This window comes from Branchiostoma floridae, chromosome 3, assembly GCF_000003815.2.
Source record: "Branchiostoma floridae strain S238N-H82 chromosome 3, Bfl_VNyyK, whole genome shotgun sequence".
NCBI classification, from domain to species: Eukaryota; Metazoa; Chordata; class Leptocardii; order Amphioxiformes; family Branchiostomatidae; genus Branchiostoma; species Branchiostoma floridae.
In genome coordinates this window covers 16763749-16790691 of record NC_049981.1, presented here as the reverse complement: position 1 = coordinate 16790691, position 26943 = coordinate 16763749, and the positions used below count along the sequence as shown (strand labels likewise).

Genomic DNA, 26943 nt, shown 5'->3' with positions numbered 1-26943 from the left:
AGATGTGAAAGGACAGAAAAAAAAAACAAACTATTGTTGGTAGGGGGAGGTATCAGTACAGAAAATTCAGGTCCAGAGGATTATTTCCAGGTCCGGACCAGAACCTCGACCTGATTGTCTGTGGAAACTTGAGAACTGGCAATACTCAAAACAATGGTAATTGGTCAATTTTGCTACAAAGGAATCTGTTTGGTGGATTATTAATAAGGGCTAACTGTCTCCGTACCTTTGACTTCGCTCTTGTTGTCTTCTTGGCCCCCGGTAAGACCCCAAATGCCCGCCGACATAGTGTGTCCATTTTGTAATTGGCGAAACCCACTGGGCGAAACCTGTTCCTCTGATTTTTTTTCAGGTCTGTTTTTTTCGGATTGGTCCAAGAAGAAAAAAAATGTTTTGCACCCGTATGATGTACTGGTCCCTACACCTAACTGTTGGTATACCATACTATGTGTGTTTAGTCCTATGTTCAACCTTCCTGGCCACTTTGATTTCATACTGAAGGCAACTTTTTTTTTTTTGGCCAAACTTTTTTTTAATTCGCTCGCTCGCATCAGTTTTGGAGTTCCCAGAGGATGTCATCCATATAATCAAATCAACATGGCCTAATGCAAACTCACTGAAAAAAAAAGATTTTACTCATTCAAGTTGTTTTCTGTCATACCTCAAAGACAAAAATTTAATTAAAATCTTGAGCAAACGTCAAGAAATGACCTTCGTTTTGAGATACCGTCATGGTCAATTAACATGATGTTGTTCTTCACTTAGTGAAGTACGTAATTCTATTCAGTATTTTATGTACATACCCAACATACATGTAGCAGCTATTGTCCATATGAAAGCATGAAGTGTATTCACTACTAGATATTGCTTTACCTGTGCATTCCAGTGTCACTGGAGAATTATGCTGTCATTTCCTACCTAAACGTGTTAGTTGTTGACGCAGGTCTCTAGGTCAACAGTATACTGTTAACAGCATTTCAAAGTTTGTTGGTTAGAATGGACGATCACTACATGTTCAGGGACTCAGGGTTATAGCCAGATTGTGGGATGGTCTTTTTCCTGGATAAAAGTGTGAGAGACACTGTGACTGGACAAAAGCTCAGGTTTGACAATACTTTTTTTCTGATTATGAATAACATATCTTTATGATTTGGTATGTTATGAACTAGAATTTTGAAACACTGAAAAATTTGAAGAAAGTTCAAAAGATTCAGATGTCCTTTCAATTGTAAATTTCTAGAGTTACAGATAGAAATGTAGAGATTAAAAGTTGCAATTTCGAAAATGTAAAAAAAAAAGGTCTGATGTAGATAGATTTATTATGGGGTGAATAACAAAACATTGATTCAGATAAAACTGTGTTTGAAGCTTGTGTTCTAGCAGTGTCCACAAGTACTAGGTAAAATGGTAAAAGAAGAATTTTTTCCAAATCTTTTATAACTTGCAATACTGAAGGAAATGAATAAGAATATATCTTTTAAGATCTCCATTTTCAGGTGTGTATAAAGTCAAAGCTAGGATGAAACTTCTCTTAGTTGTCTATTCCTGTCAAAAGGGCATTCCCCTATTGAACGCAGCGACAGATGTACTCAATGCAAGTTCCGAAGTTGATGTACCTGATGATAAGCACAAGTTGTGTTGTCCTTACCTGGACAGTTTGTTTGTCCTCTATGGGGGGTCATGGCTTATTGACAGGAAATGGGGTAGTTAAACACACCATTTAATCAAGTGGGGTGAAAATCCCCTGTTGACACGTACGTGTGGAGAGAGATGTTTTTTTTCATTCTATTGCTTTAGTGATGATTGGAGCTTGTACATCTAGCTGCTGATCTTCTGAGGTACAGAGTTTATCTTGTGTTGAAATCTAGCAGTGAAAGTAACTTGTGAATGTAATCTATATTGCTCTACTGATGTGATACATGCAGATTAGGAGAATGTTATATCTTTGAATACTTTCATTAGTTTCTATTGTAGGGAAACAGCTAAGTCTGTTCAAAATTGTTTGACATTGTTAAACAACTTTTCTTTCCTTGAAAATACAGTAAAGCTAGCACTGCATATATGTTATAAAACATAACTGTATCACTTATCTGATACTATCAGTGACTTTAGAAAGAACATTGTCGATTCTGTATTTCAATATTTGGTTGTTAGATCCAAATGATGGAGCTTTTAGAAAAAATTTATCTGAATTTTTGGTTATTGGGTTGTCGTGATGTTTTTGGACTCTGGAAAGTTTCATCGTATACCATAAAAGTTAAAGTGTTTTATAACACCTTAAATTGGGGCTTTGACTCAAAAGATACCTGAATTTGAAATCAAAGTCCAAATGGTAACAAACGGGTCCTTAGGAGATTTAATTTCAAAGCATTGACTGAGTGAGGAAGATTTCTTAACAACCCTTTTCTTTTCAAAAAGCATGGTGGGTGCTTAAAATCTTAATGAAGCAACTGGTTTTGCAATTTGGCCTGCATTAATTATAAGACCTTGTATGACAGCTATTTAAGTTGTTTATGAGAGATAATTGATTAGCCCAATTGAGGCTTCTTGTAGATGTGATAAGATCAGTATTTACTAGAATACCCTGGCTGCTGTCAAAGTTGTTTATGAGAGGTAATTAATTAGCAAGGCTTCCTGTAGGTGTGAAAACATCAGTTGTTGACACCCCATTTTTACTGGAGGTCATTCTTCATCTGTCTTGTTAGCTCTGTAATCAAGACCCTATGGGTTCAGGTCTTCTTGTTTTTGAAGTTTACTGTATTAGGATGTTTATTTAGAAAGCTTGCTTTAACTGTGCTGTTCTTCAAAGGAAAAAAGTGTTATCTGATGGTAAAAATGGAAATCTAGGCTATAAGAATAACCATAAATTTGTCAAGTTACAATATGCTTAAGTAATAATAACTCCTCTTTTGACTCAGTCAACTTACATAAAATGCACAATTTTTTTCAGTTCGTAAGATGCTGTCATGGATATACATTTGGTTGTTTTGGGATAGAAACTCTTATGCTAGCTGTTTCACCTGCTTGAGTGTCAATAGTTTCTCCACCACAAATAAAATCTTGCAGACACTGAATGTTTGTAAGATATCCTGGCTACAGAAAGCATACATACTGCTTGAGCTGCCTGTTTCTGTAAGTGGTGCTTGAGTGGTCAACAGTTCCTCCCAACAAATAAACTCACGCAGGATTAGGGAGGTAAACTGTAAACAAGCATCCACTCCATGACAAATAAGCTGTCCATGTCCTAACATGGTTTGCAGTGGTCACACCTTTATTGGTCAGGCGGAACATTTTCTGTTGATCTCTGTTGCCATGGTGACGCTTATGCTGCAGTTGTTTATCTCAGGCTTATTGAACTGTTTTCATATGCTAGTGACAGGCAGTTTCCTTTTAGATGTTTTAAGTTTGGCCCCCTTGAGAGGCCTTAGCATCCATCAGACCAGGGTATGAAGAGTAGACATTGGCAAAAATAAGGCGAATAATTGGCCATGAAATTTAGTCCGCTTCCCCTCATATATGAGACGGCAGAAGAACCGCACTGGTAGCCAAAGTCTCCAGAAAAATGGTCTCCCTTTAACCAGTATACATGTAGTTGGTTGGTAGAAAAACGTACTAGTGACCAAAATTGGATATGGTTGACCATTGAATTATATGATTGCAATAGGTTGTAAGAAGTAAATGTATAATTTAAAACATAAGAAAGCACAAAAATGTGAAAAAAATTGTTATCATTGAAATTTGTTATGCAATTGGTGAAATCTTTTCGTCACTGAGTGATTGCAGTGCACTTATAGTCTCCATTCACTTGAAAGTGGGTGTTAGAGATATGCTTCTCTGAAGGACTGTCAAAGATTGAAAGAAACACAGTAGTCAAAAGCATCATAATCTTCCATCCAACTTCTACTTGGGCTTAAGTTACGTCACCTAGAGATGTAGTAGGATGGTCTCAAATTGGTTGCCAGGTGATACAAAGCTGTTATCAAGTTCCTTTATTGTCAAATAAACACAGTGTTTACCATTTTCTATCATGATAATGGCCTTTTGGTCCCATTTGTTGGGCATCATTTGTCAAGGTGTTTTTTGTTCTTCCTTTCCTTCCTTACCTCACCAATTCTGTTTTAAAGATGTTGCCAAGCAACCTTTCTTTATCTTGAAAATGAATGTTATCTTTCATGGGATGTTCTACAGTTTCAAGTGGCAGTCTTGTGGTACTTGTAGTGGTAAACATGACAAGAATTCTGTAAACAAACTTTTTGCGTGTTAAGGGAGTAGGGTCATGTCAAGAAACCTCTTAGCCAAAGTCAAGAATAGACTAAAAGTGCAATCCAAATTAACTGATGTATTGTGAGAACTGACAGGTTTATTTGTAAAAGTTGATACACACTCAAGCAGTATCTTGTTATTGAGTTGAAACTGATATCTCTCTTCTGTGTTGAACAAACTGCCTTTGGTACAGTTGATTGATGACTCTTGCTTTGGTCTGTAAAACTTCCCATGTCCACGACGTCATACTGGTTGTCAAGCTGACTCGTTAACTACTAACTGGAATTTGATTTCCTAATTGTTTGACTTCTCTGCCTCAATTGTTCGGAAATCTTTCAGTAGCGTTGCCATGATAGTCATGTTATTTGTCCCGGGCGCTTTGATACGCAGGAATTCGTGATTGTTCTCCCAGGATTGGTGAGTGTTATTCGTGAATGGTGCTGAGCAAATAAGGGGTCACACCGTACAACCCTGGAGAAGTTACTTTGTGTAACAGGTGGTTTCTCTAAAGTTTTGAAGAAAAGAGCTGGAGATGGAATAGAATCTTTAGTTTCTGTCTACTACGAGTATTGTTAGGAAGATGAGGTAAGTTTGTAACTAGTTACTTTGATTTTCTTTCTATCGTGTATAAGATCTTGGTAGCATTAGGGATAATGGCACGATAAGCTTGCAGAGTTTGGCGGGAAAGATTGCACGTCGCTCAATGTAAAAATAATGGCTGTAATGTGCAAATTAGCACATTTTAAAGATGATTCTGTAATCCTTGATAAAAAGGGTAGAACTGAAGTACATGTAATGACTGTTACCTCTATTTGTGTAAATGTTCATTGATAATTTAGCTCTTTGTAACTTCAAAGTAAGACTGGACAGGTAAAGTGTTTACATCATACTCAATTTTTCTGAGTGGTGTAAAAGTAGAATAATGAAAATGTTCTTTCTTTTATGTATTATACAGTCTGACTTCATACTAGTCAAGAATGTCGCAATGATATTTAACACCCATTCCCTGTGTTTGTAGTTGTTCAATTACCAAGTATATGTCTTTATGGCATGATTGCATCATTTTGTACAGGCAAGTGGTCGCCTCTGCATAATGACCACCTCTATAAATGTGACTTTTTTGTGTTCCTTAGATGATTTTTCCCATTGACACAAGCATTAAGTATCTATAGTGTCAACCTGTTCATTAGGCCAGATTTTAAGGGTCCCCTGAGTGGTCTTTTGGGGCAGTTTTGACTGTTACATGAGTTCCTTTCTGTTAGGTACTTGGCTAGTTTATATCTGTCAGAAGCACACCTATATATTATAAGACAATAGCTTTTGCTGGCTGTTGATGTTTTTGGCATGATCACAGTTTTCAAAGAGCAGAAATAACCTGTTTTATTGTAATTGGCTACAGTAGAGGTCTAGCTTGATGCTGATTATGCTTTGTTATAATTATAATTTAAATACATGTACAATCATGACATAGGAAGGCCATTTAAAGATATATGCATCTCTGATATCCTAGAGTCTACCAAATTGCTTAAGAAGTAAACTTTAAAGAAAGTGCAACAACCTTTTTTGTAAATCAGGAAGGAAAAATAATTGAGAGAGACCTTAAATTTATTTCCACTGAAGTTTATTTTTATGTCTGTTTCTCTGCATTCATTTACAGTTTCAGGTACATAACAACTAGGGTGGGTAATGGTACAGAAATTTCAGATACAAGTCCTGGTTAAGGTCGAGAGGATCAGGTCCAGACCTAAATCTGGACCTGATTGTCAGTGAAAACTCATAATGGTCTATTTTACTACAAAGGAATCTGTTGGATGGAGTATCCAACTCCCATTGGCATTAAAATCCTGCCTTCATCCTGCTTAGACCATGTTTGACAGTAGAAAGTTGGTCAAAATTACTATACACTCTAGTCTGTGTAACACAAACTCTGCTGTCCGAGGCCAGAGAATATTGGGCGGGCTGCTATATTCGAGATTTAATCAGGCTACTATACACTCAACTTTGCTCTAATATTATTTTATTTAACTCAGGTAAGCCCAAAACATTTGAACACCTGTGAAAAATACAGCCTGTCAGTTTTGTGTCCAAATCCGGTCCTCTGTTGTTGTTTTTCTGGACCTGTCCAGTGCGATGTACCAGTACCCACCCCTGATTAGAACCATGATTTAACATCTTGTCGTCTATTTAAAACTGAATGAGACATATTGCTTTTTATAGCAACTACCTCATGAAAAGCTCTGGCATGTTGCCTAAATACGTCTTATAACACCTTCTTTCCAATGCCTTATAAATAAAGTAGGTGCTCAGACATCTTACAACTTCTAGATTATTGCCTTATGTATATGTAGGCATTTCAGAGCTTTAAGCTTGGCTCTCTTTCTTCCTCTTTCTTCTCTCTTTCCTCTCATTCCTCTTTCTCTTTCTTCTCTTTCTTCTCTTTCTTCTCTTTCTTTACCTTTTGACATATTCCGGCATCAAAGGGATAAATGAATGGATCAGTTTCATCAGGTTCTTCGATGACACATGTCAATCCTTTGGCACATGTGCCATCCAGACCCCAAAGGCCACCACAGGTCTCTCCCTCAAGCTGTAAATATACAACACAACACGGTGTATTTTGTATCACCTGAGGTACCGACCCGCAGGATGTGTTGTATTTAGTTTGTAATACGCACCTGAGAAATTGCATACTTCAATGCAAAATGCGCCATAGGTTGAGAAAATTTTTCACGAAAAATATTCAAGGTATTAGAATTTCTCAACTGCGCCACACTCAGCGTGTATGAAGTGTGTTTATTCTATTTGATGGAAGCATGTGTGATATAAGTAGACACCCCAAGTTATCACCCGGCCAGAACACCCGTATCAAACGTTATTGCGACCCAGGTATGACATATTAGTAGAAAATACAACTGACACTTTATATTCTAATTTCTAGCTTTATAAGGTTTAAGTTCAAGTTTAGGTTCAGTTCCAGGTCCAGACCTTCAGGCTTACCCTGGACCTAATCTGACTACTATTAGATATCAAACCTAACCAATATTTTGAATGTTAGACTTATTTTCAATGCCTTTTTTTAAACAGTGACTTACTAACAAGCAGAAGGGAGACTCAAAACACTTCAATTTTCATCAAACGTAATTTGCCTTAATCAAAAACCTAATAGATGACCTACTGGAATGACAAGTATTGTAGAAGGTACTAGCAGTCAGCAGAAAGGAAATGATTTCAACTTAACTATATAGAAAGGACTTACCTTAACACAGACCTCGCAGCAACCACACACATCTAATGCGGTACCTTTCTTACAGCCCCTTGGTTTCTCACATTCTCTTTCGCTGCATACGATACAGGACAGGGCTGCGAGCCTGATTAGAGACAAATATATGAACTTTTCTGCTTCATACAGTTACATTTTATTTGCGTGTTTAAAACTGGTAAATCACCATTAGGCGTAACACACCAGTTTTTTTGTACTAGAGGTACAAGCTGAGGATGATTGGACTGCAAGATAATTTCGGCAAGACAAGTCTGTGGAAGCTTATTCCATAGCGATGTAGTTCTAGGAAAGAAGCTCTCAGTGTGGAACTTCCTCCTATTAGGAGGATTATGAAGGAAAAAAGGATGCTTTGCTTCCAAGGAAGTGGCAAAACGTGTTCTTGCATCTAGAAAGTTCCTATTGGAGGCACAAATGAGTGAGTTGTACCAAAGCTAGGGGTATTCTGATTCCAGTGAAGAGATACATGTACTAAGTTGCTTTCTCAAGGGTCCAACATTGGGGTCTGCTTGAAATTAGAACCCAGGACTTTTAGATTCTACCTTGCAACCTTAAACTATTGAGTTTGTTTGACTCACCCATGCACCATGCCCAGCAGAACAATGCAAATAATAGATATCTTCCCCATGATTCAAGCTCAACAGCTCTGGATAAAAATCTGAAAGAAAAAAGTAACCAGCATACAATATGAATAACAAATACTGAAAACATAAGTCACTAGAAGTAGAAAGACAATAATTTTGCGAAAGTGCAGAATATCTTCCCCTGTAACCTTTTGTTGCAAAACTATACTATGTCTCACCCGCTTTTATTGTGTGCAATACAAGAAATTTTTTCAACTTGTGAGTCCGCAATACAATTTTTGTAATATGATCAATTTCATAATTTACAACACATTAATAAATGCATGTAAAATCCTATTCTAACCGAATTTTTTAAGTGTTTTATGCAATAAAGACCACAAAGTATTGGCATGTAGGCAACGTTGGGATGTTTCTGTTTCTGTCATTATGTAGCAAACCTCACAGAAAAAGAAGAATATACCAGCAAAAACAATAGGGGAAGACATAATAAGGCAACTTCTACAGGTCTGCAATGATAGTATAGTACTACTACTTAAGAGAAAAAGGTCTAAAATAAAAAAGAGCTGGAATGTGAAAACGAGACTCACGCTGCGTCTGCCTTGAGTGATGTTCTTTTTGTTCTGATGTTTCGTTCTGGAGCTATACCTGATCAACATTTCATATCCTGTATTTGATTGATTGGAAGCCAGGCGTATGATTGTAATCTTTTAAATTGCATGCTTAGGAGACTATTATATGCGTGAATTAGAAATAAAAAAGCCAAAAGTAAGGTTGTATACTTGTTTGTCCGATTGAAATGTCCTACCACTTATTGCTTTAACCAGTTGAAATGCCAACATGATATATAGAGAGCCTCTGGTTAAAAGACTGTGACAGATACACTGAGACATTGTTTTCAAACAATATTATTGATGCAAAATAAACATGAATTTTGAACTATGTTATCACAATATACAAAATGTTCTTATAATAACAATAAAACTTTTATTAAAAGCAAACCCACATTGGACACAAAATAGCAACAAGGATGTTGCGACAAGAACAGAGGGAGGTCAAGCATTAATTCTCAGTTTCTATCCGAACAAGACTAGTGACCGTAGGTAACATACTCCAGGGCTCGAAATTATTTTTTTCTGCATACCTGGATACATGGATCATACTAAAATTGTTCAGAAACCATTGCTTTACTAGTAGTTTTTTTCTTTTATACTTAATAGGTGGTAACAACTTCAATGCAGCTGATAGCAATCCATATACATCTACATCATAGGACATTTATGTATCAAACCCAGTACATGGACTAGTGCAGGTTAGGTGCAGGTAGAGATCAGAAATACCTGCACAGCTCCAAGCTGCATTTCAAAGACGGTCATATTGGCCAAGTGGCCCATATGTAGTCTGACAGAAATGTTTTATCCACATAATATTCAATATGACATTTAGTTACAAACATAATTTCAGATATTACCAACAGTGTCAATCAAACATGTATACCCTAGCTAATGCAGGATACCAGAAGCCAAGTTTGGTTAGAGATAACTTCTCACTGACCTTTTCATTCATGCTACCAAACTTAAACATCGATGTTTGGCAAACATTTCGATTTTTTCTGCTTATCTTTTATTGTGTATCAGCAGTGAAGTGCACTTCATTGCTTGGCTTGGGGTTGTACAAATACAGACAAATGTTTATTGTCTATTTGCTGCATACATTTGCTGTTTTGTACCTTGTACGAACACTTATAAGTCTCATAGCTTTTACATTATGAAGTATCCATAACACCCATGGCCAGGAAATAGCCTGACACGTGTGGTCAGTGTAAACTTGTAACAACTATGCATAATGATATCCAACATCCCGTAAAAGGTTGAAGATTTTTTTATAAGTATTGCACTAAACACGATGACATTTTTCATTTGTATTGTGATAACCTCTGGTTTTGTAGTTGAGTTATTGCTAGAGTCCACTCCAACGTCTCTGTAATTGTTAGCCGATTCATGTTCTGGGCCTGTAAACCATTGCTGTGTTAAAGCATTATACATGTAAAGACAATGCTGTACTATTTAGAAACTGGATAACAAACATCTGCTGTACCACTTGTACATTGTACATCTGATAAACCTGAGGGCTTAGAATAGTATAACTTGTTCTTTTCCCCTTATTTTGCTTGTTTATATGTAATAATATATAATGTATCAGGTTCTCTTTCAACAAGTACCATTATTTTATAACTAACTCATAAATAGTCTTAGTTGAATTTTGATACTGTAGTGCTTATTCCATTTCATATAAAATGACTCATACATTTTGTAGTTGTTTTCAAAGGAGTTCTCTCTACTCCTAGCTGTAGGAGGTAATTTAAGGCTTAAGTAGGATTAATAAAGGATTAGGGGAACACAATGAAGACTTGCCACCTGGGTAAACTCACATGTTCCTAACATGTGCAAAGGTCCAGCTTTTCCCTAGATTACCATCGCTTATCTTTGACTCTGAACAGTTACTGTAGCATAATTTCCAAACAAGCTGTCCAATAACCGAACAAATGACTATGTTTGGTGCTACTTGTGAGAAAATGACAATACGGCTGGAGAAAGTACAGTGCAAAGCTGGATTTAGGTAGTACAAAGACTTAAGTAAACATTGTCTTAAGGAGTGAAAGTTACCATGGAGTCAGATCATAGAAAATGTTTTTAGTATCTTTTTCTAGATTGTTCTTTGACCACTGCTGTTGGTATACATCTAGTCAAGGTAAAGAGCTAGCATTTTTTCATTTTATACTAATAGTTGCATACAATATGTAATTTTGCTTAAGTCAAGAAGTATTACTTAACTGGTTGAGATGTTTGTGTGGACAGTGCACATTGATCAGGTGGGTTACACTCACATTTTGAGTTTCAGTGACTCTTTTTAATACATTATGCTTTTTCCGAAGGATGATATTCCCAATATAGATCGTGTGTAGATTATTTTGCATTATGATACTTCAATCATTCAAAAACAGTTGGGTTTTTCTAAGGAAGAGCACTGCCAGAGAGTAGAGCGACCAAGTGGGGGGATGGTATATATATTGAAGGAGGTGTCCCTCTTCTAAGGCATTCAAAGGACAAAATTACTGTCAGACAGGTTACAGACTGTAGCCATAAGTGACCTAGTAGCATCATAGGTAAATCACAACTTAACGTTTGTTGCAGGTGTTGGAAATATTCCCTAAACTTTCTGGGGGGAGGTACGTTTATAATACAATTAGATTTTGAAAAAAATGTTTATTCTGTGTGGTTTGTTTGGAAGATATGAGTAAGGGGGAGCATTGCCATTGCATTAGGTCACAGTACACTTGTTCACCTCTTTTACTTGTACATAAAGCCCTAAAAAAGGAGCATTGTAACCTAACCCAACCCTGTCAGAGATTATCTGTGTGCTGATTGACTTGGTTGTCGACTTGGCGGGCGGGCTGCACTACCAGCATTGTAGTCAGATAGCGATTTCCCCGCTAAGAAATCCAATGCCCGCAGAAAACAGAACATAATTTGAACCTAGAGATCCACTTGTGCTGTAAATTTTACAACGTAATTTAAGATGTCTGTACAGTATTTCTTCATATATGATTGACACTTTTTCCGTTTGTTTATTTGATCTGAATTAAGCCATTATTATCTCTAGGCGACAATGATGACATCTAGTCCACAGTGATGACCTTTTTACTTCAAGGTCGCCAGAGCTTTTACACCTAAATTAGAGTAATTTGATGTCATACAGTATTTCTTCACATATATTGATATAATTGACACTTATTATGTTTGTTTATTTGATTAAGCCCTTATGATCTCTAGGCATCATTAATGACATTTACATGTAGTCCACAGTGATGACCTTTTTACTTCAAGATCACCAGAGCTTTTACACCTAAATTGGCGACACAATTGATAAGATTACATGTATATCTCACCTATTAATTTCCTTGATAATGCTGCCTTCCATTGTTGTTTTACACCCCTTTTTTCTGTGCTGCTGTTTGCTTTCACACATTTTAAACTGGTAGAAGATTTAGTATTTTAAATGTGTTAAAGGTATTGCTGTTATTTGATTTTTATGTAGGCTTTATCAAAAGTTTGACTCGTTCAATTTCCATTAGTGATAATGGGAAACGGGGGCGCTAAGTGGGGTCCATGACGTCATAATTGGTGTTGAAGTACGCTATAAAGATCTTATGTTTGCGCCGACGTAGGCTATTAACTGAAACAGTAAGCGTTCAGACTGCCAGACTTTGGTGCATACTATGCTGTGAGTACTTTTCATCAACATATTTAACACCTTTGATTTCCATTTTTTTCTCGGTCAGATAAAGCTGGTTTTGGTTTGGTACAGCCCAGGTACCTCATAGTTTGATTGACACTTTTGAAAGGTGTTTTACTCCTCTGCTATACAAAAAATATGCTACATTCTTGTACATGTATGTTGTATGTTGCATTCACAATACCAGGGGCCTAATATCAAACTTGACCTTCGTTTTCCTGACCCCTTTTCACTTATCAAATATCATCAGGATCCATCCATTGCTGTTCACAGACACACAGATAGATCTATGGTTGTTGTGGGAAAAAACCCCCAGAAAAGTTTCATAATGGTAGATGGTACCTGTATCCCCATGTTGTCAGGAGATGTCCTCAAACCAAATCAGCTGTCATTTATCATAGATAAAACACCTTTTCTTTACGATTCATCACTAATGGTGTGAATTTCTTTGATATAAGTAAAGTCCCTTAGAACAGGAAAATCCAGACAGGAAGCCAAACCTTATCAGTAAGGGACTGGGATGACACCAGTGTGCAGACAGTCTCCAGGGACAACAAATTCTCAGTGCTTTGATTCATTAGAAAACCAATTTGTATTCAAGTACAAGCAATATTTTCAGGATATCTTCATTTTGCCTTTATTTACAGGGTACATTAAGCTGGATTTGAAATTTTAAAGCTTTTTAGTTGCACTCACAATAGATTTGATACTCTGTTATATAAGCTAAATATCTGACATATCAGCCATTGAGGGAGGAACAAAGTTGATTAGCTAATTACCCTGATTAGCATATCAATGCAACATTATCTCTGCATCCAAGATCTCAGTCAGATATTCCTACAAGGGAAAGACTGGTGCACAGCTGACCAATGGACTTGTTTAGATGTTAGAGCTTTTTTTCAGACAAATCATGTGGTCTTGGGTGGAATTAACTGAAATGACTTCAGCCAGCTTGAGGATAGCTTGTTGCACCAGCCATGTTGTAGGTTTGTAACTTTCTCAGTCATGGTGGTAAAAGAGTTAAGCATTGTTTGCATGGTTGCTGATGATAGGAAACAAATCAATAACACGTCAGCCATGTTTTAGTTTATAGGGCTTTGTTGGACTTCGAACAATCTTGAATGCTGAGTCCAATGAACATTCTAATAACCCATATATGAAAGGACATTCACAGCTAGAATGTTTTGAAAACGGTAGCTTAGCTTCTTTGTCAAGTTGCATTTACTCCTGATTTAGTCATAAAAAATAGATCATGACAATTCCATTGAAGCTTTGGCATGGTGGTCTACCATAGAGAGGGGTAGCATTAAGTTGCTTTATACTTTGTGGTGGTTTGACCTATTTGTTGTGGTTTGATCCCGAGAACCAAATCCAGCAAAGTACACTAGCTGCCAAATATTAAAGGGCATTTATAGGTAGTATAATATGCTTTGTTATGCACTGGCCAGGGGTTGTTTTGAGGTTTTATCCTCAACCAAACCTAGCAGATTACCTGCAATGACGCCCACCTGTTGTAGTTACAGGATCATGCTGTTTGTTTTGTAGGTTTCATGGTGTCAACATGGTTTATTTTTTGTGGTTTTGTCCGATTTAAAAAAGGTGGCATGTAAAGCTACAAAACGGCATCACAAATAGCTATGCAGGATGATGTCGATTTTGTTGTCGACTTTCGTGGTGTTTAGAATGACCTGGTGTCTGTGTTTTTTCGGTTTTGTCCCAATAGCTAGCCCAACCCAGCAGCATTTAAAAAAGGTGGTATTTAAAGCTGTCACATTATATATGATAGTTAAGCAGGATGATTTTGGTTTTGTAGGCCAGTTTCGTGGTATTTAGAGGCCAGGTCGAGCCCCGATGACCTGGCGCCAGCATGGTGCGTGTGATGGGCGATGAGTTGGACAGCGATAGCACAGGGAGCCTGCCCGTGGAGCGGCCATGTGTGATGGGCAGTGAATCGGACGTGGAGAGCACGGGGAGCACAGAGAGTGTTCCTGTAGAAGTGGAAGAGGTACAAGAGATTGAGGAACTTCTTCACAAGGTATGGACAAGGACACACATTGTAATTTGAAGTCCTTGGTATGGACACCCTTGACGCGGTGCTTGATAATTATAGATTAATGTTTGCTATGACCAGAAGAATGGGTCACTTCAAAACTTGCAGATCAGGTACTGTAAATCTGTGTGTGTGTGTGTGTGTGTGGTATGAATGTTGTCAGTGTATTTTAAATTGATATAGATCTTTTTTATATTTCTTTGTCTTCTACCCTCTTCCTGTAGTCCCTTTAAGACCCTATCTATTAACTATACTACTGTTGTAACAGTAATTTGATTTTTTTTATTGTTTAAATGCCAACTTTATTGGTCACACCATATGTTTAGAACATGTTCTGCTTACATTTTTGACTGTCTAAATTCTTATTATTTTAATGTTTGCAGATTATTTTCTTTAATTTGTACTTTTAGACGGAAGTGGAAATAGCACCATTAAGATTTAGTAATTTCTGCCATGACGTTAATTTTGCTGTTTATTCTTTCAATCTCATAAATGTACTGTTCCTTGTGCATTTGTGTCTGAGTTTTCATGTTTCCCTTGTTTGGCAGTTGAGAGCTCTCCTGTCAGCAGAGCTCCCTGATGACTTGTTGGACGATGACAGCGCGTCAGCTTCATCGCTGTCAGATAGCGGACGTCTCTCAGACAGTGGGCGCATGTCTGACACTGACATGCTCAGAGACAAAAGGCCAAGGTATATACTGTAAAATCATTAATGATTAAGACTGCAGATTTTATGCAGTGTTTTCATACACAAAATTAAGCTCTTTAGTCAGTTATGATCTTTTTCAAGTTAAAAAATCTGTGAAAAGGTCAACCACTATCACACATAAACTTTTTATTCAAGTTCTGTTAACTGTATTTCTTCTTTTGGTGACTTGATTTTGCAGAAGAAGAGGCTTCTCAGCTGCATAATCTAATTTTACTGTTGAAGTAATTCCGTAGTACTGTGAGTTATAAGTGATACAATGGAAATGCATATTTGCAGCGTGATGAATTTGTGCAGGAGAGGTCATGGTGAAAACCACAGAAATAAAGCTGTTCCAAACATTTCGAGATTTCCTGTATTATAAACTCAGTCTGTTATTCTCAAAATAGCTGACAGTGACAGTTTATTACCAGTATTGTACATCATATTATGGCAATAACGTTTGTTAATTTGTTTTTCGCTTTGGCTGTGAGACTCACCAGGCCAGGTGTGCCCAGCTAACCAGTAACATTTAAAGCAAGACACGTCATCTACAGCCAATTTTGTTGGGAAAAAAAACAGAAAATATAATCTGCATGAATATTTCATAGAGCCTCAGGTATTGAAAGGGTTCAGAAATTCAATTTTGTACAAACTACCTTTGGATAGTCTTGTATTCTGAAGCAGGGCTCGAAATTCATTTTTGGGATTAGGTGCAATGGTGCACGTAGCCTGAAAAATTGGGCGCACCAAAAAAAATTTGGGTGCACTACTTAAACTTAAGTAATAACCTAATAATAAAGTTACAAGCTATCAAGTTCTTAAGCAAGTACCATGACAGACATTTTTATTATCTTTCTAACACTTAGATGTCAAGAATATGATGTATACTAGTATACTTTGATATCTTTACATACATAAACGTCAAAAATATTTGGGTGCACCCTGTGCACCCACAGAAAAAAATTGGGTGCACAGCTCCAATTTTGGGTGCACCTGGGTGCACATGCACCCAGTATTTTGAGCCCTGTGAAGGCTAAAATGTGTTCCAGTAAATCTATACTAGGAGGCATATATGTTAAATTATAAATCTAGAAAAAGGTTTAAGACTTAGTGTAGGTCTTTTTACATTGTGTGGTATTATACATGTACTTCAGGCTTAAACAATGGCAGGCTGAACAGCAGTGGATACAGCAGGGTGGGGGAGGGCTGTACACCTCAACCCCCATGGTAGGGACAAACGCACCTCCGCTCAAGACCCCTGGGGGCATCCAGGACTATCAGGTGAGGATAAGATGGCAACAATGAGATGTAATATCATAAAAACTTGAATGTTGTGAATTATGTTCTAGCTATAGTGACCTAGTCTGAACCTAGTAATTGCATGTTTTGCACATGCTATTAATACATGGTTTATTTTAAGCACTAACAGTATATAGCCGTTGCACTCAGGAAGAAGTACGGTAATATAAGTTGGGGTCCCTGCCAACTTTCTTTGGAACTGCAAGGGTAGTTGTTGGACACTTTGAAGCATTTATAACTGCAAATGAGATATTCATGATCCTTGCATAATACTTTTAATTAACATTTTTCACCTTATGTGTTTTGTGTCACAGACTGGAATGAATGGAGGACAGTACCAGCATCCCGACCAGTACAGTTACCATAGCAATGGAGGCTACCCGTCCCAACAGTACATAGAACATGGTTCCCATGGTAACGGCTACCCACAAGTGGCAGGTTGGGAAGGGCAGTATGAGGGACAGCCAGGACAGTACGGCCATGCTGTAAGTTTATGCAGTGTTGTAAAGTTCAGTGAAGGCAAAGTGAAGATCTCAATTCAGTCCAATGAACTTAATGTACGTACAGTTGATTCTAATTGATTTAATCTTCCACTGATCATGAGATTTTCATATTACTTACTATCTTCTGTTATGTTTCAGGATGAGCATGGAGCCTTTGATTACCAGCAGCGTGGTGAAATCGACGGTGCCACTAACTCGGACGACTGCAGCAGCGTAAATGGCCACTACCATGGTAATGATCAGTACCACTTACAGCAGAACTACGGTCACGGCTATTACCATGGCAACAACGGGGACGGGCAGCCAGCCCCGCAGGAGTTCAATGGCTACCATGGGGGCTATGAGAATGCTGATTACGGCTACCCCTACAGGCAGGAGAAGTACCCTCCAGAAGGAGTGAGAGAGGTGTCCCCAGGAGGACAGATGAAAGATGTAAGTGGTCCTACCTCTGTTCACTCATCATACACTCACACTCACTATCCAGTTTACGATCTGTTGTTCCCCATTTTGTGAGGGTTAGACATGCTTGCACAATAATGTTGACTTGATGGCAACTGATAAACTGGATACTGAGTGAGTGTCAGTAAATCATGTGCAACAATCTTCAGTGATAGCTTTGTGGTGTTTTGAACCTTTTTTTTTCTGTAGAAGAGACTAGTTTATTTCTGACAGTGGTTAACAGTTTTTAATTCCTGGTATTGTTGGCTAAGCATCATGTCCTATAAATTTTAGTATAAATCACACTTAACGGGACTTTCCTCACTCCACCCATTTGCAAAATGGGTACCTGACTTAAGCAGGGGAAGTAAAGGACAGTGGAAGGCAAGGGATGACATTGACCCTACAGTTTCAAAAAGGCTGGACATTTGATTTATTTCGAAATCTCTGGGTCTCTAACTGTACTTTTCCCCCACCAACATAGTCCCATTCCTTAGAAGACTACAAGGTCGTGTACAGCAAAGTTCATGACCAGGGAGAGGAGCATGATGGGAATGATGTGACACCAAAGAACGGAGTGGATGTTCAGGAGGACAAGTTTGACAGGATGCAGAAAGAATTCCTGGATTCTGGTCAGTAGATTACACAATCATGTAACAATCTGTCACTGAAAAGTATGATAATTAATACTAGTAATCATTTTAAGCTTGGATTTTAGCTTATCTTCGACTTTGTTTGATGAAGCAGGTGACATGATTGTTCAACTTAAGATATTTTACTCTATTGTTTACCTTAGGCTCACCAAAGCTGTTCTCTGAAGGTAATTGAGGATAACACTTATATGTCTAACATTGGTGGCAAAGATTCTGCAGAGGCATGAAGATTTTTTGCTGTTCCCTCCTCCTTGACAGCATAATTTCTTGATTTGATCTGCATGCTAGTAAAGACAGTCTATAACAATTATTCTCTTTTACAGATGGTGGAATATTTCTTTGTAACTTTGCTCTGACTCTTACCAATATAACCTATTACACACTTGTGTGTGAAACATTTTTAACACTACAGAAATACTAGTAACTTCCTTGGATTTGTTATAAGATCCTGTGTGATATGTTTCTAATAAAGTAGGAATAGTGTTCTATAATCTAGACTATTATATTAAAAAAACACCCTAAGGCTTATACATGTAAGTCTAAATACAGCTACATGTAAAGCCTAAGACAACAATTCAGAGGACCGATAGGATCCAATTGAAAAACAATTAAAAGTTCAATGAAAAGTTAAAAACTGCAACGTTTTACAGACTTATTTTCGAGAATGGTCTGCAGTCTTGGCCTTTACAAGTATAACTGTATAAGTTTACTACCAATGTCTTCCCTGTCAGGTGCAGGAGATGGCAGACAGCTGGCACAGCTGCAGATCCTGTACAAGGCCAGAGGCAGGAAGCTGGAGGAGCTGACTCAGCAGCTGGACATGCTGCGGGAGGACTCTGCTCGCGAGAAGAGAGTGCTCAGTCATCAACTCGCTCTGGCTAAAGGTGGTCTGGATTTCTTTGTACTGTAACAGTTGCTTTTAGCCATTTGAGTAGAGAATGATGGTTGATAGCTGTTTGTATGTCTAGTGTATGCAGGATGCTCAGTCATCAACTTGGTGGCAAAACATGCCTTGGATTTCTTGGTACTTTAACTTGCTTTTAGCTGTAGTTAGGCAATTCAACCTTCATCAAGAAGTTCAAGTTGATGTTTTCAGTTGAACTATTTAGTTTTTAGATGTATATGATTGTGCAGAACTTGAGAAGCTTTTCATGGATCTTCATAATGCATGATATACTGCAAACAAAAATTGTGTACCTCTTCCAATGGTACAACTTTGGGGGCAGATAGCATATGGCACACCAATGCCATGACACTGACCTCAATAAAGAAAGACAAAAGCTGATCGTTGCTTATTCTTCTGCCTTCCATACTGCAGGTGAGAAGGACGGTATGCAGGCCAGCTTACAGCAGTGTCAGCAGCTCCTACAGGAAACTAAGGATGAACTACAGACCCTACAGGGGAGGGTGTCTGCTGCAGAAACATGGGCACAGGCAGCGGAGACAGGCAAGGGGGAGGTCAGGCTGTTTTTTTTTTTTTTTTTTAGTTAGAGCCCCTATATTGTAAGATTTTCGTAAAATGAAATGGATTAATGGCCCCCAGGACCCCAGAGGTAGAAACAGTAAATCTAAAGCCGGATAAAGTATAGTAATCTCGACATATTTGCACAATCATGTCATTATAAATCAGACAAAGAAAATATATCATGATACTTCAAGAGTTGAGAGGCTGGGTAAAGAACCTTTAACTTTGCATTCTGTAGAGAAGATCTGTATCATTCATGCTTTCTACAAGAATGTTGGATTTTTGACCGCATAAGTATACTGTAAATGCATTTAAGTTTGCAGGGATTTAATTTCGCGGTAGCGGGAAAAATGACTTTTTGCGGTGGTTTTGATTTTGTAACACCATCGACTGCAGTCTAATACCTTAATAGAAAAATGTTCGCGATGGATTTAAGTTCGCAGTGAAGCGGTCGCCGCGAAAACCGCGAACATTAATTCAACGCGAACATTTCTGCATTTACAGTATTCTTATTATGAGTTGTTGACAAAGCAATTTCCTTGATAGAAATTATTCAGATTTCCAGACAAAACATGAAAATAGTGGTTCTCATAAATTCACTAATTCTTGTCTGTTTTATTTGTAGTTGCTGAAGAAGCTTCAGTCAGCTGAGTCAAACATCGAGAGTTTGAACCAGCAACTGATGGACCTAGGACAGTCGGAGTCGCTGAGCCGTGCACGCGACCAACACCAAGCCGTGGTCGCCACAATACAGCAGCGCTACGAGCAGGAGGTGCTACAGTTGAAGGAAAAAGTGGACGAGACAGCTGCAGCTTTGGAACAAGAGGCAAGTCACAGTTACAGAATCTTTTAACAATCTTATACTTTCCTTATTCATGCAAGATTGCACTTCTCAATAGGTTTGTTCTCCTTTTGCTCTCCCTTGCTCCTTTTGTGAAACAACGTTTTCTCCAAAAAACAAAGACTTCAATCCTGTCATGTGTCAATATGATTATCACTACAATGGCAAGGTACTGTTTTAAGGAGTCTTGTTTTTGAAAGTACTGCTTTGTAGTCTATTGGCAGAAGCAGCATAGTGAGTGGAATGAAGGAAAATAATCTGGGTTTCCTAAGAGGAATTTGCAATGCCTGTGACTGTAAAGACTGGAATTATACATACATGCACATGCAAATTGTACATGACCAAAATGACACTTGTTGTATCGTGTTAATGTTTAGAAATAAAGGATAACAAATAAAGTCAATGTTGTTTATGATTTGTTTAGAGAGAGCACGTGGAGAAACTGCAGAGAGAAATCCAGGAGACCAGAATGGCATCTGAGGAGGCTCAGTTTGAGAGGGCAGATGTCATCAACCGACTGACTCGTAGTCTGGAGGACAGTCAGAAACAGTGCAGAGAGCTACTACAAACAGGTATGATATAGAACATTGTCTTGTCAACTAATGAAAACAACAGACAGGTTTGCTGAAGAATAAAGGAAGGCTGTGTACCAAAGAAGACTGTTCAAGTATTAACCAATGTGCTGAAACTATGTATGGTGGTATAGCATTGCTTTAGTCACGTCGATGTAGGTTAGACATCCAGGTAATAAGATACGCTAAGAAGTAGTTACTCAAGCAACTGGATATGGTTTTGGTCACATTTGTTGTAGGTCATTGTGTGGTGCTGAAAGGCTATCCAAGTAGGTGGACCAAGATATATCAAAGGTACTTACAGAATCAACAAGATAGTCTTAAAATCAGCTCAAAGCTATTCATGTTTCTTATATATATCATTTAATTGCGTCATTGATGTTTGTTTTTTTAGGAACAGTTCAGGAAATTGGCCAGTTGAAGATCCAGCTTCAGCAGGCCAATACCAGCAAGGCGCTGAGTGAGGGAATGTACCAGGCTCTACAGGTAACTATTGTTGATTCGTGTGTAGGAAGTAACAATTTTGAAAATAGATTTTGCTTATATGCTATTGATGTTTTGTCCCTTAAATAACATCAATAATGATGGCCAGCAAAAATGTATTTAAAAATGGCACTTACTGCTACTTGCGAGAGAGTCTACTGTGTGCTACCGCACATAGCGACTGTCAGGAATAGACATAGGTTTAGACTAGCCTTAACAACCACTTCAGTGACATTTGTCAGCAGACAGCTGCTAAAGCTGTATAACTGTGTAGCGCAGGTGTTACAGAAACAGAAAGATGGGCATACCTATGTGCTGAGGTATGAGGAGGATGTGAACACAACCTAACTGAATGTTGCGATGTGTTACAGGATGAGCTAACAGAGCTGAAAGAGCAGCTGCAGATGTATGAGAATGCTGCCCAGTTTGGAGTCTTTGCCACCCCTCCTAATGACTCCCACTCTGACTCTTACGTTCAACTGGGCATCAAGAAGGACCTGGACTGGAAAACTCCGAAGATTCACAGGTGCAGATTTTGAGATAGAAGATGTAGGCAAATGAGACAGAAAGGCCAGATCCTTTGTATTGCTGATAGCTTCAGAAATATAATACCATAGTGTCTTTTCAGCTACATAAAGTAATTCATACCCTCTATTTGGACTACATTGTAGGTGAAACAGAAAAACATACTTTATATAGTTTAGTAATACTAATACGTAGTATTATGCGCTTTGCCATAGAGTTACATACACAGATATACTAGTACTTGTTTTTGTCTTTAGGACAAACTTCAACAAACGTGTATTTTTTTTATAGTTGTTTGTTAGTGTACCAAATGAAAATAATGATCAATGTTACCATAACTTTGCTTTTTTTTTTTCCAAAATTGGTCCTCTCTTTAGATACTAAAACTTATTTCATAGTTTGCCATTTGAGCACACACTTCTTTGTACCACCATGTTAATTAAAAAGTTTGTTTTTCTCCAGACCCAATGTTTGTGAGAACCTAAGCCCAGAGGAGGTTGTGGTTGGTCTGAAGGCAGAGTTGGAGCGTTCCCTCAGCACCAACCGCTCCAAGCGAGGTCAGGTGACCAGGCTGCAGGGCGACCTCCGCGCCATGAAGGCTGACCTTGAGACCTGGAAGGCTCGAGCGGAGACCTCCGAGAGAAAGGGCAATGACCTAGAGGTGAGATGATGATTGAACAAAAAATCAGCAACTCAAATCTTCCTTTAAATGTATACAGCAAACATGTGATTCATTTGGGCAGTCATTTGAGAGAAGGGGCAGTGAACTGCAGGTAAGGTCTTATTTGAAAAAAAATAACTGTTAGGAAAAATCATATACTGTACCCCTTTGGTAAATGTCATCAGCAGGACACTTTGGACACTTTGGACACTTTGGACACTTTGGACACTTTGGACCTTTCACTGACTGTAGGGAGTAAAATTAGTTAAATCTTTTCACATTCTCTTTCTGCTCTCCCAAACTGAACCTGAGTAAACCCAGTTCATGAATTTAGCAACACAGGTATTCCTACAGCTATTCATGTCAGCCTAATCTCAGGAAATGACCCCCTACAAAGTTCAGTCTAAAGACTTTACAAACAATTAAGAGATACTTTATCTATGCCCCGTGTGTGCCAGTTGTCGGATTCTTTGTCTAGACAGTTTTGTTTTGTGTAATCAGGCTTAAGGGAGCCATGACAAGCAACTGTTTGTTGTTATCCAGTTGTGAAACACTTTTAAAGACAGTTCAAACTTGTAATGTGTAACCATGTCATTGAACAAGAGAAGGTGTGTTTTGTAAACCTGTAATTCAGTAGGCAGTGTTGAATAAGCTAAATAACGCCCTAAAACCGTCCAGTGGTTTATTCAATGTTCAGTCCCTCTGAAATAACTTTTATGCTCTTCTTGCCTTGATTAATTTTACTAGTCTCAAGATCTACCTACTTTAGTCCTCAAAAGGAGTTTTTGGTTTTCTAAATCAAATTGTGTAGAGTATATTTTGCTCAGGACAGCTCTTCTGAGTTACTCAAGCAGTTTGACAAACTTAAAAAAAGGCAAAATTTTTAAAAGGGGAAGCAAAGGAGAACTGCTATATTTTCATGGTAGGAGTCAGATTGAACTTCGAAAAGACCAGTGCAGAATGTTGGATGAGATAGACATAGATGAGAGCATACCGGAAAATGAAGCTGAGCTGTTGTTAAAAACTATTGAAATTCAGTCTCTAAGGTCGTCACTTCTTAAGGTAAGTCTAAGGTTGGAATCATTTTGGTGCTGAATGAGATTCTGAACCATTCTTTGGTTTGTTTGAATGTCAAATTTATCCAAAGAATATTGAAGATGTCATTCTTGAATGATGTATGGATGAACATAGTATAACATGTTTTTACATGAACAGTAGAGCTAGGTGTAACATCTTCTTTTCTTTGCCATCAACCTGTAAATATTCACTGTGGTTTTATACTTAATTTTCTTACACTGAGCCCTCACACCCTGAATGTCTTAACTATGTTATTTAAACTCATTGCAAACTCTATAAATAAACAAAATGAATGCCAATGCCTTCTCCTTAAACTTAATTCTCTGCAAATTAAAAAGTGATTTAATATATCTTTCATATTTTCTCTGACAGATGAAAATAAAGAGTCTGGAGCGTGACCTGGAGCTGTCTGTACCAGGCGGGTCATCAGCAGGATTGGACAGACTACAGAAGGAGCTGGATGGCCTGCGACACCAGTACAACACCTTAGACTTAGAGTATGAGGTCAGAAACATACCATACAGATTTATTTACAACTGTCTGAATGTATATTCCTGTCCAAAGGGACAGGATATATTTTATTTTACCATAAAGTTTGTTTATACTTTTAGTTTTAGGCTTAGTTCAGAATCTTGTACTCTGAAACAAACAACGTTGAATCATCTGTAAGGACATCCATAGCTGAAGCCAGATTATCCACCAGAATTTAAGTGTCAGCTGTAACATATGTGCATTCTTTCAGTACGTCCCGTTTGAAAGGATGTCCATAGCCAAAGCATGGTTCTTGCTTTCACCATAGATACAGTGAGGAAGTTGCCTTTTCCCAGATAACATCATCTCTTTCACATTCAGAGCCTATAGGCCACGCAGTGCCACACGTGTATTTTGTGTTGTAGTTTTTGTGCTTTTTTCGGGAATGTAAGTGTCTGTAACATTTGTGATCTCCGTCAGGATGTGAAGTTACGTCTGGAGGAGGTTTCTTCGAGTGAGGAACAGCTGAATGAGCTGAACCAGCAGCTGAAAAGGGACATGGCACAGATGGTGACTGAGTTTGACCAGGACAAGACTCAGGCTGTAGAGAAGTAAGTCATGTCATTTCTACACTGTAGTGTGTGTAGTACAGAGGTTAGCAACCCTGCCTCTGGACCATGATGGTTGGGAGTGAGAATCCGTTATGATAAGAAGACATTGGAATTTGTCCATTGTTAGGGACCTTGAGGTTTTTTTTTTCAAATGCTTACTGCTATGATTAATGATTGGAATGATTAGAACCTGTATGTGATTTTGACATAAAAGTTCAATCGTATAAGATTGTATAATTTTTCATTCCATCAGAGCCCAGCAAGCCTGTCTCCAGCTACATGAAGACTCCAGCCACAAGCTGAGGGAGGAGCTAGAACAGCAGTATGCTGAGCAGAGGAACACTGATCTGCAGGCATTTGAGAAAAGGGTCACAGACATCCAGTAAGCGTATTCAATTGATTTACTTCTAAATGAAGAATGTGGAATACAACTTCTGTCTTTTTCCAGTAAACAGCTAGTACAATGTATTTGTTCCAACACAAAAATGAAATGTTTTTCAATTTACAGTCGTCTGCCTTCAGCAGATTCCAATGAAAAGACAGTGGTCATTTCTATGAATCGAGATAGCAATTATCGCTAGAGCTCACAATACCTTTAATGTTTAAGGTCTGAGCTTGACCAAGCCTTAAAGCAGCTTGATGGAGTGAAGGAGGACTACATCCAGGTGTGTGGAGAGAAGGACTCACTGACAGACAGACTGAGAGAGGAACATATGAAGGAGATGGAACAGAAACTTGCACAGGTCAGTTTTGGTTAAAGTTGAGGAGAAAACAATTTGTACATGCTTTCCAAAATGATGTTTTCAGACCTAGAAAGTTGTGAAAAGACCTAGAAAAGTATTGATGGACCTAGAAATGTATTGGAAAACCTAGAAAAGCATAGAATTATTACCTCCCTTACAAATGATAGGGGGAAGGTTGTGACAATTTCTGACTGCCCAGCTACTAATGACAGCCAGTCACTGCAACTGTCAGAGTAAAGTTGGGTAGTTAGAAAGCAATATGCTTGGAGATTATGGGCTTATGAAGAATTTTGATTGTCAGTATTCCCTGCATTTTTCCCTGTGTTTTCAAGTGTAATACAATTGGTCAATGTAGAACATTATGTAAAAGATGGAACAAAACTTGCACAGGTTGGTTTAACTTTTAGGGTAATCAGAGAGACAGAATAACAAACACATAAACACATTTTCTGTCTGCAGGTTCAGAAGGAATGTGTGAGGGAAAAGTGGGATGCCCTGGAGAGTCTTAAGATTGACCTTGAGGACAGTCATAAGGTTGCCATGGCAACTGTCAGGGAGAAGTGGTCCAGGGAGCAAGAAGAGGAGACAAGAAGAGAAATAGAAACAAAGGTAGAAAGAAAATTTGTTGCATTTAAGGGGGAATTGTTGGTCAAGGAAAGACCTGTCGCTTAGAAGTCAGTATGAAGATAGTAGGAAACTGCACAATAAAACAGTCACTCAAGCACATGGATAGGGTTGTAAACGGTCAGACATTTCAGATAGAATCCGCTATCTTCCTTGACTCACAGACAAAGGATAGTGGACTCTGTCTATAACATCTGACTGTCAGCGACTATAACATCTGACTGTCAGCGACTATAACATCTGACTGTCAGCGACTATAACATCTGACTGTCAGCGACTATAACATCTGACTGTCAGCGACTATAACATCTGACTGTCAGCGACTATAACATCTGACTGTCAGCGACTATAACATCTGACTGTCAGCGACTAAACGTCTGACCATTTGTGACTGGCTGTTTACAGAATCTCTGCTGTTGTTTGAGTAACTTCTAATTTGGATTGTGTATCTTATTTCCTGGATGTAATAAGAAACTGGATTTTTTCCCTGCAGGTTGCCATGGCGAAGGTTGAGTGGGTAGAGGAACAGAGCCAGGCGAGGAGGGCAGCCATCGAAGCTGCTGTGAAGGCAGCAGAGCAGGAGTGGCTGGCACGGCACGAGGTCGAGTCTGAGGGAGACTTTGATGAAAGGTTACAACAAGGTAAAATCACATAGGTCTCAGACACTGAGTCTTATTGGTGGTAATGTTCAATTACTAATGAATGTAGGATATTCTGATACTCAATCCACTCAATGTTTAACAGCATATTATATACTTAAATGACACTGTCTTGTTAATGAATGCTGTTCTATGCGATCTAGGATTCTTTGACACATCATTG

The 26943-nt window shown here is 38.2% G+C and overlaps 2 protein-coding genes across 7 annotated transcripts in view; one reads left to right on the top strand and one right to left on the bottom strand.

The window, feature by feature from the left end:
- The window catches only part of LOC118411496 (centrosomal protein of 152 kDa-like), a 51125-nt gene that overhangs the window by 16336 nt on the left and 7846 nt on the right, over positions 1-26943 (top strand). The window contains exons 1-21 of one of the 6 annotated variants that reach the window (XM_035813795.1): positions 1764-1838; positions 14231-14452; positions 15016-15158; positions 16310-16436; positions 16769-16939; positions 17096-17389; positions 17880-18027; positions 18192-18215; positions 18780-18932; positions 19367-19506; positions 20139-20339; positions 20779-20926; positions 21321-21412; positions 21781-21935; positions 22397-22595; positions 24045-24176; positions 24624-24754; positions 25008-25136; positions 25362-25497; positions 25957-26106; positions 26615-26762. In XM_035813795.1, coding sequence (XP_035669688.1) covers positions 14285-14452; positions 15016-15158; positions 16310-16436; positions 16769-16939; positions 17096-17389; positions 17880-18027; positions 18192-18215; positions 18780-18932; positions 19367-19506; positions 20139-20339; positions 20779-20926; positions 21321-21412; positions 21781-21935; positions 22397-22595; positions 24045-24176; positions 24624-24754; positions 25008-25136; positions 25362-25497; positions 25957-26106; positions 26615-26762 — 2989 coding nt within the window. In that variant the 5' untranslated portion in view covers positions 1764-1838; positions 14231-14284. Of the gene's footprint in view, positions 1-1763; positions 1839-4730; positions 4849-14230; positions 14453-15015; positions 15159-16309; positions 16437-16768; positions 16940-17095; positions 17390-17879; positions 18028-18191; positions 18216-18779; positions 18933-19366; positions 19507-20138; positions 20340-20778; positions 20927-21320; positions 21413-21780; positions 21936-22396; positions 22596-24044; positions 24177-24623; positions 24755-25007; positions 25137-25361; positions 25498-25956; positions 26107-26614; positions 26763-26943 lie in introns of those variants that run through there. The other 5 variants (XM_035813792.1, XM_035813794.1, XM_035813793.1 and 2 more) reach the window with 5 other exon arrangements.
- On the bottom strand, positions 5863-8779 carry LOC118411501 (venom protein 302-like). The gene is made up of 4 exons (XM_035813807.1): positions 8712-8779; positions 8119-8198; positions 7520-7631; positions 5863-6850 (listed from the first exon to the last, which is right to left on the bottom strand). The coding sequence occupies exons 2-4, from the start codon at positions 8166-8168 to the stop codon at positions 6668-6670; spliced, it is 345 nt and encodes a 114-aa protein (XP_035669700.1). The 5' UTR covers positions 8169-8198; positions 8712-8779; the 3' UTR covers positions 5863-6667.

What these genes read in the sequence shown, in the direction of transcription:
- LOC118411501 (XM_035813807.1), bottom strand. Translation starts at nt 8,168, where the DNA reads ATGGGGAAGATATCTATTATTTGCATTGTTCTGCTGGGCATGGTGCAT. An exon ending in CTGCTGGGCATGGTGCATGG is followed by an intron (nt 7,632 to 8,118) that starts GTGAGTCAAACA and finishes GTCTCTAATCAG; the next exon opens with GCTCGCAGCCCTGTCCTGTA. An exon ending in GCTGCGAGGTCTGTGTTAAG is followed by an intron (nt 6,851 to 7,519) that starts GTAAGTCCTTTC and finishes GTATATTTACAG; the next exon opens with CTTGAGGGAGAGACCTGTGG.